This window comes from Condylura cristata, unplaced genomic scaffold (assembly GCF_000260355.1).
Source record: "Condylura cristata isolate star-nosed mole 26May11 unplaced genomic scaffold, ConCri1.0 scaffold00019, whole genome shotgun sequence".
In the NCBI taxonomy this organism is placed as follows: domain Eukaryota; kingdom Metazoa; phylum Chordata; class Mammalia; order Eulipotyphla; family Talpidae; genus Condylura; species Condylura cristata.
The window spans coordinates 36,184,298-36,195,387 of record NW_004567120.1 but is presented as its reverse complement, the minus strand read 5'-3'; the positions used below and the strand labels follow the sequence as shown (position 1 = coordinate 36,195,387).

The 11,090-nt window shown below is 46.5% G+C and overlaps 1 protein-coding gene across 1 annotated transcript in view; it reads right to left on the bottom strand.

Moving 5' to 3' along the window:
• Positions 1–8,477: 8,477 nt before the first annotated feature.
• The window catches only part of LOC101631670 (melanoma-associated antigen 9-like), a 5,049-nt gene continuing 2,436 nt past the window's right edge, over positions 8,478–11,090 (bottom strand). The window contains exons 3-4 of the mRNA XM_004685966.1: positions 10,603–10,835; positions 8,478–9,305 (exon numbers count right to left, since the gene is read on the bottom strand). Coding sequence (XP_004686023.1) covers positions 8,478–9,305; positions 10,603–10,835 — 1,061 coding nt within the window. The remainder of the gene's footprint in view (positions 9,306–10,602; positions 10,836–11,090) is intronic.

Genomic DNA, 11,090 nt, shown 5'->3' with positions numbered 1-11,090 from the left:
GAAAACTCATCTTAGAAAAGACGTAAATTCTCCAAAAATTGTTCTATATATCTAATGCAATACCAACCAAGTTTCAAACTGGATTTTTTTCAGACATTGACAAGATTATTCAAAATTCTTAAGAAAGGAGAAAAGGACTTGGATAAAATAATTTTGAAAAATCAGGATAAAGTTAGAAATCACACTGCCCAATTTTATGATTTATTCTAAAATTATAGTAATCTAGATAATGTGCTTAAGGGATAGACATATAAATCAATGGAACAGAAAAGAAAGTCCATATCTATTCCATTGCAATTAAAATCCATGAAGGTTTCACGAATGTGTATATATATATATATATATATATATATATATATATATATATATATATATATTTACCTTTATATATAATTGGAGCTAAACAGACTATTATAAACCAGAGATATCCTACAGGGGAGGGGGACAGAGAGGGACTGGAAGGAGGGAGGAATGGGGGGGGCGACTATGGTGATGAGAGGTGGACAAAGTGCCAGAGGGGGAAGTCAACACTGTTTTGAAATGAGCAGTAATGTAAATGGATATATAAATAAATGTAACTGGAGGAATTTTAGCCTTTTCAGTAAGTGGTATTGAAAGAGTTGGACATCTGTACATCAAAAAAGGACCTTACACTTCATGCAAAAATTAGCTAAAAATGGATGATAGATCTAAATGTCACATGAAAAACTAAAAACTAAAAGAAAACAGGAAGAGAAAGTCTTCATTACCTGAAATTAGTCAAGGTTTTAGGCATGATATCAAAAGCACGACATAAAATTTAAACAGTAAATTGACTTCTTCCAAATTTAAAAAATTGCTACAAAGAAGTCACTTATTAGGAAAATAATACTAAGCTGCAGTTTGAAAGAAGAGATGTATTACTTATTCACAAAGGACTTATATCAAGAATATATAGAGAGGTCTCAAAACAAAAAAATTAGAAAACAATCCATTTTCTAAATGGGCAGAAGACATCAACTACACTTTACCAAAGTGGACATTAGCTGGCAAGTAAGCAAATGAAAAATTGTTCTACATCATTAGCCACTAGAAAATGTAAACTGAAACCCTAATTGATCATACTACACATTTGAGAATAACTAATATTTCTAATATATATGCATTACTAAATGCTATAGTGTATCAAGTGTGAAGAACAGCTTAAACTCTTACACATTCCTGGTAGGAATATAGAATGGTACAGTCATTGAGGAAAATGATTTGGTAATTTCTTATAAAGCCGCTTTTATCATATAATCAGCAATCCTATTCTTTGGAGAAATAAAATTTTATGGCCACAGAAAAACCTATACACAAATATTTACAGCAGTTCTATTTCTGTTTCCCAACAGCTAGACACAACCCAAATATCTTTCTATAGATGAATGAACAAACCCTGGTATTTCCATACCATGGAATACTATTCAGCAGTAAAAAGGGATGAATTATGGATATACACAGTAATGCTTGAATGACTCTACTGGTTTGTTGATGAATGGGAAAAGTGATTCTCAACAAGTTATGTACATTTTTATTCTACCTATTATTCCACAGATTTTAGAAAATATCAATCAATATTTTAAAAAAGGAAACAAGAAAGTAAATATCTTTTACAACTAAGATCTATAAAAACACCTGTGAGTCAAAATGATGGGTATAGCTAAGGGATTGATGAGCTTCACAAAGAAGGCCACGGATCAAAGTATAAAAAAAGGAAATGTTCCCAGAAGTATATGAAAAGAACAAAGAATAAACAGTGGGGAAAAAACTTTTCTGAGATACAAAAATAATTCATCAATGTGAGAGAAAACATAACTTTGTTAGGACAATGTATGGATAAAATTGTTAAAGTGGAGGAATGGTAAATGCAGAAAATAAGTAGATAAGATAGCTAACAACCAAGGAGCTGACCTCTATAGTACAAAAAAAATATTTTAAAAGCATGAATCAAATTTGTCCTGTGTAAGGTAATCATGTATTAACTTACATAACTATGTGTTATATATAACAACATGAAAAAATGGTGTTTCTTCTTATATAAATCTTATAACATCAAGGGGTATTAAAATAAAATTTCATTTTCAGGCATGACTTGGAGTTCATGGCAGTTGTAACAGAAGAATATATTTTTAAATAGTATAACTTGCTATATGCTTTTCAAGGTACATATAAACAACACTCAAATTATGATTATAATTCCCCCTACCAACATTTAATCTTTCATGTAAATATTGGATCTAAACTCACTGCCTGAGGAGTAGTGTCTCCAGTGACCTCACCAGAGCAGGGGGCCGCGTCTGTCGTGAACTCACCTCCACACAAGCAAAGAGCAGCCTAGGCCTCTGAGATCACACAGACTTCGTCAGGCCCTCTTCCTGAGAGGCAGGTGTTGCATGACTCACCACCTCGGGGCTCAACACCTCGGTTAACCTCATCTCAGTGAGGTGCCCCATGGCTCACCCTAGCAGGCTTCTCGCTGGAGGTCACGGCCATGACAGGGCGAGTCTCCCGAGAGCGCCTGATGGGGGCGGTGTCTCACGTGAAACTAAATTTAGGCGGGCGTTGAGTTCAACGTTCGTTCATTACATAGCTTGTGGTTGAGATATCGGTGCATGACTTGTTTGGGGAATATACAGTGGTCTTTTTAAGAAACTGGTTTTGTTGAGATATAATTTACGTGTAATTAGGTACCATTTTATGTGTATAATTTAAAATAATTTTGTTTTTTTTTAAATCAGCTCAATAGACATCAAATTCACTAAATTTGAGCGTTCCACTTGATGAGTTTTAAAGTGACATATGAGGTATAACTTACATTCCATAAAATTCACGTCTTGTACATGCAGCTTGAGTTTCAGTAAATTTGTATCATTGTGAAAATATTACTGAAACCTTTTATTGCACTTCCATCACCTGAAAATTCCTTGGTGTCCTTTTGTAGCCAGTCTCTACACCCATCCCCAACTCTAGCAAACCTTCTCTAATATGTCTGATTTTGTTTTTTCTAGAAATTTCATATAAATATAATCATGCAAATATGTAAAGAAGTAAATAAATTAAGATTGGATCCAATTATGTCCTGGAAGATACGGTTTATATATACATATAATTTTCCTTATTAAAATATAAGCACTTGTTCTGGAGCAAAGCCTTCAAAATCAAGACACATGTGTTATCAATGTACTTGAAAGTGTGAAGGAACCTGGGTGACTACAAATTGCCTACTAATTGGATTGAAGAGTATTTTAGCCTCACAAGTGATAAGTATGCCAGAGGCTGAACAGAATCCAGCAGAGTAAAGATCAATATTGCTAACAAATCAGGTAGAGAACGTGCTGATTTTTGATGGTCTAAATCAAACTTTAAAATATTTCTATTTTGGGCCCTCCCTGGTGGCACAGTGGGTTAAAGCACAGCACTATGAGGCTAAAGCCACTTCAGCATGAGTTTGATCCCCTCCCCGGAGGTGACCCACATGGCTGGCAGACCGCTCCTGACGCACCTGCTGCTCCCCTCAGCAGTGTATTTTGTCAGTCTGCCTGTTCTACTCCCCACTCTGTCTCTGGTGAATTTTGTCAGTCTGCCTGTTCTACTCCCCACTCTGTCTCTGGTGAATCCTCTCACCATCCCTGCACCTCTGGCCTGTACCCAGTTCTGTATGCATAAAGAAATAAATCTTTAAAAAAGATATTTCTCGTTTATAATTATCAAGGAATTTTATGTGTTTCAAAAGGGTTGGAAAATACTGAAACCATCCATCAGAAAATAAAGGTACCACTTCTAATTCTCCAGAAGGAAAACATCACTGAGTTTTGCTGTGCATCTCCCAATAATTTTTGAAATAAGCCTACATGAAATATATATTCCTCAGCCTGTCTTTCAACTTCGGTTTTCATTTAAGTGGGTTTGGGCGGTTAGGATATCTGCCATGCCAGATATTTTAAACTGTAAATTTGTTTTGGAGGACTTTTGCTTCTGCCTAAGATTGAAATAAAGAGACAATATTCAGATTCCTATCTGAACATTTTTAAAAATGATGAAAGAGATGAAACAATGACTTTCAGTGTATTGGACACCAGGCAACCAAGGCTAATGATCTCTGAGATGAAAGCAATGAGACCAGCCACATAGCTGCTGCAGCTTTCTGCCTGAAGAGGGCCTGCGCACACAGTGCACGCTCGGGGAGCTGGCCAGGAGCCTTGAGTTGATCAGAGGCGGCTGAGTGTCTAGGCAGGCCAGAATTTGTAGGACAGAATACCAGAGAAGAGAATGCTGCCCAGACAGAAAACTCCAGAACTCACATGAGGCTGGGGATAGTGGCTATTCCCATCAGAGTAAAAAAACTAACAATTCATGGAGCATTGATTAGGGTTCTCACAGGCAAAATTAGCCATAAACTAAACACTGGCTGCTCTACTTTTTCCCAACAAAGTTTAAAAATAAGAACTGTGTTTTGGGTTGAATTATGTTCCTCAACAAATAGGCTCAAATACTAACCCTGTTGTCAGCGAGTATGGTCTTATTTGGAAACAGAATCTTTGCACATGGAACTAATGCTTCAATAAAAGGCTGTACTGACTACTGTATGTAGTCAAATATTGCTGGTATCTTTCTAAGGAAAGAAGACATTGTAAATGACAGGCAAGAAGTGAAAGACGCAGTTATGAGGCAAGAAATGCAAAGGATTGCCAGCCATCACCAGCAGGCCTGGAGCAGATTTGCCCTCCGAGTCCTCACAACGAACCTACCTGGCCGACACCTTGATGTCTGGCCTACACAACTGTGAGACAAAGTTGTCTGGTTTTCAGCCACCCAGCTCATGGCACTTGGCTATGGGAGTCCCTGGAAAGGAATACAACTCAAAGGCACATAAATTCCCAGCAGCTTAACTATAACATCTAAGTATTAATTTCCAAGGACAAAGCTAAAGGAGAATTATCTCTAGAAAAACAAAAGTATGAAGCACTCACTCAGGTGAAACTCATTGCATAGAACCCAATCAAAATTCCCAGGCATGCAAAGAAGCAAGAAAATAAGATACAGCTGAAAAGGTAGCTGATCAAAACTGTTCCCAAAAATGACACAATTGTTGGAATTAGTAGATAAGGCCATCAAAGCAGGCAGTACGTATATCCCGTATCTTCAAGAAGTAAGAGGAAATGTTAAACATGGCACAGACATGGAATTTATAAAAAAAAAAAAAAAGACCACAAGTTAATTTGAGAGACAAAAATTAAAATGACTTGAAAAACATACACCAGTTTGCATTAAAAGTAGACAAAATGATTGTGGAGCCTCTGCACTGACTCCCAGAGAGAAAAGTGGAGAGAGCATGACCTTGCCAAAATTTAGTGGCCTCATATACATACATCTGGGGATCCCAGAGAGGAAAAGTGGGGGGTAGAAAACAATACATGAAGAATTTAATGAAAAATTATCAAATTTGATTAAAACTATAATCTCACGGGTCCAAGAAGCTAAAAAACAAAGCAATCCAAACAAGAAATCTATGGGGGTGGGGAACCCTTTAACTATGTCACACCATCACGATCTACACAATACGTTTCTTAGAATTTTCTAAGATTTATTTATTTATGCATACAGAACTGGGGTACAGGCCAGAGGTATGGGAGTGAGAGGATTCCCCAGAGACAGAGTGGGGGGCAGAACAGGCAGATTGATGAAGTACACTGCTGAGGGGAGCAGCAGGCGGGTCAGGAGAGGTCTGTTGTGCCAGTGTGGGTCACCTTCCTGGCCTAGTGCAAACTCTTGCTGCAGATAGCCTCAGTGCTGCGCTTTAACCTGTTGTGCCATCAGGGAGAGCCCAAATTTCTTACAATTTCATTAATTATATCTGAGGAAGGCTTTTAAAACATCTTTGCAGAGGTACAAAATAATCAAATTGCTTACATCAATAAAGGCGTCATCAAGGTTAATTTGTCCTGCGGACCTTGAGGGAGATTAAGCTGTGGCTTGATTCTAGCGACAGCTGGCAGTCCTTGGCATTTCTTGCCTTGCAGATCCATCATTCCAACCTTTCCTCCATTCTTTACACCCACTTCTTCTTCCATGAATGTTATGCTTTCGGGTTTTCCTCTCCTTTCTCTTAGATGTGCACCTTCATTGTATCTAGGGCCAACCCCGAAAGCAAGCTAAACATCATTTCAAAATTCCTAATGTAACTACCTCTGCAAAGACTCTATTAACAAATAAGGCCAATTACAGATAATGAAAAGTGGGCCCCAGACATTTCTTTTGAGGGTCCCCATTCAGGTCACCACACATCAGGCTCAACACCACTGTCTAAACTGAGCTCTTGACTTGAACGAGTTGTTGCACTCTGGCTCCAGAATGATGGATGGGACAGCCAGGGGGTTTTGCAGGACAAAGGAATGTTCTAGGTAACAGGGAGAGCACGTGACTCTGGGCTGTTTCACCAGGAGCAGCGCAGTCTTCTGTGGAGGACACGGTGAAGAGCTGGTCAGCAGTTCAGGTTCAGAACTGGACAGGAAGACACACTGGGGAGCACCAAGAGATGCTGTGCTGACATTCTCGAAATTGCTACAACTCTATTTAAATGTCAGCACCTGAGCAGGGTCAGCTATTAAGATTTCCAGGGCTTGGAGCAGGAGGATAGAGTTCAGGCAAATCCCAGTTTATGTGAATTCTCATTGCCCTGCCTTCTTCAAGCCTGTCAGTCCTTTCTCATGTGGAGCTTCTTTTGTCCCCGGAGACGTGACGCAGTACTCAGGGGAGACAGAGTAAGACAGAAGACTTGCCCGGGCCGGGGCTAGTGGGAGCAACCTGGTTCTGGATGTGTTCAGAACAGGGTTCTGAGCGTTACCTTACCAGCCCCAAACTGACTGCAATCGTGGGCATTACCAAGGGCTCTGAGCCTCAGAGTCCTCACTTGGAACATGGGCTTGATAAGCCTGATCTTGCAGGACTTCTAGAATGTACAAAAGTAAGACAAGTAACTGGCCAGGCACTAGGTACTTACTGGCTCTTTAATGAGTGGCAGTTATTACCAATATGGTCTTGTCCCCAGATCCTACTGCCCTCTCCTGGAGCTCTGTTTTCACCCAGGACATCTCAGATAATGTGCAGCTCTATAGATAACAGAGTATCAACTCAGGCAAAAAAAAAAAAATGTAGATTCACAAAGAAAATTCACTAAACTTTCCTCTTAGAGGATACACTAGTTTGGGTAAGGGTTAGCCCTCTCCAGCTGGTATCACTCTAGAGTGATAGCATTTAAGTGATGAAACAACTTCCTTCTATCCCAGCTGCTGTTCTATCCAAAACCGTTTTCATTCATTTCACGGCCACCAAAACCTAGACCTTGCTAACGGGGGTCCAGCCACACTCAGGGTAACCTACCTTTTATGGAGCAGGCTCGGACTCTCTCAGGCCATGGCAGTGAGTACCAGCCTGGTGGCTTCTGGGTACCTGCTCAAGGAACCATAACCCCATTCTCAGCGAATACCTGCAGAGGTGTACAGAGCACCTAGTCTGTGTACTGCGCTCAGCTGCTCAGGACACCTGGCCTATACCTGCCCCAGGTGAGACCTGTCCACCTTACCCGTGATCCTGAGGGGGTACGGAGCGGTTTTCTGTACCAGGCTTTTCTCGTCTCCAAATCACAGTGGAGAGTCAGCCTCTGACCCCAACCCCGCCAGCTTACTATAACCAGCCGCTCCAGAAAGAATTGTGGGTCCCCAAAGCCGAAACAGCCGAGACTCGAGCTTTTAGAGGACCCCCCTTCTCGGGCCCCGCCTCTGCACTGTGGGTTTTCACATGCTCTCTAGGGACAGGGCCCCACCTTGCCCTTCCCAACAGGACAGCTGCGCCCAGGCCCTGTCTTCTTTGCTTGGGGGTGTCTCGTGTATCCCCATTTCTAACACAGAGCTTTCAAAAAACCACTATTCTGTTCGTGTTTTGTGAAATAAAAACTCAGTGAGCAGGATCTTTTCATTTAACATTTATTTGATTTCTCCTACTCTCCAAAGAGGCAAGCAGATTATGTCTACTTATATCTTTTCATTTTACAGAACAGCAAACTAAGAGAATCCAAAAGTAAATCACCTGCTACCTTGTTTTCTCTATTTTCTGACGAAACCATTCACATTTCCAAGGAAATTCCTTTTCCAGTGTCATGTTATGTTGTTCCAGTTTACAAGGTAGAATGAAAGGTGCCCAAATTTGTCTTGTGAGCTATCAAACTCTTATTCTTAAATGCATGAACAGTAATAAACGGGTGACCAATATCAGTCATAAACTTAGGATCTAAATCTCATCAACCTTCTAGTAAGAGGAACAGCATTTCAAAGAATACCAAGAGGATTTTTGGTCACCAACTCAGAAGACGAATGGAAACTTCTGGACCACTGTGCTTTCCCAAGCCTGCTCCTCGCCCTCTCCACAGCGCTCCTCAAATGCAGAGTGAAGATCGGGGCTCAGCCTTCAGCTGGGGCAGGAGACGCTTCAGGCCCTTGCTGCTCAGTGACCGTGGTGGGAAGAATAGCTCTGGGCTCGATGCTGGCCCTAGCTCGCTCTTCCTCATCTCTTAAAGCCTCCTCATACCAGCATGAGAAAGAAATGGGGTCAGTCCCTTTGATCTTAGCCAAAAACTCCAGAACTTTCATCTTGTTGGTTTCAGCATGAGCCCTTGAACCCCACAGGAACTCATAGCGTGGAGGATCGCTGCGGGGCACCTGCCGGTACTCCAGGTACTTCTGCTGCACCCAATCTCTAGTGAGGAGCTGCCTGGGCTCCCCGTAGAGGAAGTGCTCCCTGCCAGCATACACTCCCATCACATTCAGGAAATCCCAGATGTCTTCCTCAGGGATGCAGTTGCCCGCTATGGAAATCGCACCCAGGATGATGAGCAGGAAGCCATGTTTAGGCATCCCTTGTTTGTCACCAAGCTTCTCCTCACAGGTGAGGCCCAGGGAGTTGACAAGGACATAGGAGTGGAGAACAGGGTCCACTTCTTTCACGTCAATGCCAGCGATCACCTCCAAACACTTGGAAGCTTTCTGGAAGATGACGGGGAATCGTTTCTGGTGGCTTTTGCTGACACCCTTCAGCATTTCCGCCTTCGAGATGGGCTCCTTTGACTGATACTTGAGGATCATGAACTTCACCAAATCTGTCACCTTCTGCTCCAGCGGATCTCTGGGCCAAGGCTCCGGGCTGGCTGGCTTCTGCAAGCACCTTGCAGCAGCCTTTTCTTGGCTGCCCGATGTGGCCCATGATGTAGAGGGGCTGGGGCTCTGGGGACTCTGGGGAGGTTCCAAGATCACAACAGCAGGCTTCCCGTGCTCCTCCTGCTCCCCCTCCTGCTCATCCTTCTCCCCCTGCTCCCCCTGTTCCTCCTCCTGCTCGCCCTGCTCCTCCCTCTGCTCCCCCTCCTGCTCCCCCTGCTCCCCCTGCTCCCCCTGCTCCCCCTCCTGCTCCCCCTGTTCCTCCTCCTGCTCGTGTGTCCCCGTGTCCCCATCCTTGTGCCCCGCGGTCCGGCCAGCGGGCAGAGGGGGCCGCAGAGCCCGGGCCCCCAGTGCTCCCAGTGGGGGCTGCAAGGACGCCCCCCCAATGGCGGCCCCTACCGAGCAGCCACGACCTGGTGGCAGCAGCCTGGCTCCGGCCGCTCCCCTTGCTCCTAGCAGGGGTCTGGGCGCCCCTCTAGACCGGGACCTCCCGCCGCGTGGCTGCCGGGCTCAGACGGGCGCAGAGACCCCGCAGAGACCCCTGCAGGACTGAAGGAGCTCCGGCCGCCTCCGGGGTGGGCTCTGGCCGCCTCCGGGGTGGGCCCCACCCACTGAGGGCACCCTGGGGCTGCAGAGATGCCCCCAGAAAGGAAGGGTCAATGCGACCCCAGGGGACGCCCACACAGTGGCCACCGTGGGGACCAGGCCCGGCCAGAGGGGCAGGAGGACAGGGCCCAGCAGAGGGCAGAAACCCAGCTCAAGGTGGGGTCTGTGGTCAGCCCTGACCCCGGGCGGCTGGCGCCCCGCTGGGTGCGTGTGACGTCACGTCGCAGCGTGTGAATGTGCAGGTGTGAACTCGTCAGGTTCACTCGGGGCCAGCGGAGCACTGGGGGCGGACGGGTGGCCTCGTCGGCCTGTGGGCCCCGGGCTCGGGGTGGCGCGCCTGCACCCCAGAGCCGCGGAGGCCGCGAGACCAGGCCCGGCCCAGCCTGGAGCCCGCCCAGGGCCCACCGCCACTTGGCCACCGCCTGTCACCCACCTGTCCACCTGCCCACCATCCGCCTGTCCACCTGCCACTGCACACCTGCCCATCTGTCTACCTGCCACCTGCCCACTGCCCGTCACCCACCTGTCCACACTCCACTGCCCTCTGCCCATCACTCACCGTCCACCCGTCCCTGCCCACCGCCCACCAAGGCCCCTTTCAGGCAGGCTGGAGGGCCCACAGCAGGGCGCCCCGGCTGACAGTCCGGCTCCCCAGTCCAGCCCCAGCTGCGGGGAGAGGGAGAGGATCGACCCCTTCAAAGGGCCCTCAGGGCCGGGCTGGGGCCCCTCGCAGCCCCACCCGCCAGCCCTCCCCCAGGGGTCACCCAACAGCTTCCCTGAGAGCCGCCGAGTCAGGGCCCCGGCGTGTCCTCTGCTGCTCTGCTGGACCTCCGGGGGCCGGCGGCCTCGGGCAGCGCCCCACACCGGCCTTCCTCCGCCGCAGGAGTCTCCCGGCATTTGGGGTGCTGGGGCGAGTGGGCGTGGGCAGCAGCGCGGCGGGCACCCCCTTCCCATCCCGCGGTCGGCCGTCGGCGGCCTGAAAGCTGAACCCCATGCAGGAGCCTGGCGGAGGCGAAATGGGAAACAGACGTGCGGGCGGCCAGACGCGATCAAAGGCGGCCGTGCGCCCGGCCGGCGCGTCTGGTTATCAAATTCGCACTTGGCAGCGTCTTCCCTGAGGAAGGCCGACCCGCCCGCGAGGGCGCTGCCCCGCGCCCGGAGGGCCGGGGTGGCCGTGGGGAGTCGGGGTGTCTGGGTGGGGGACCCCGGCAGGAGGAAAGCCCTCGTCAGCTCTGCTGCCCAGCTACCCCCATTCCT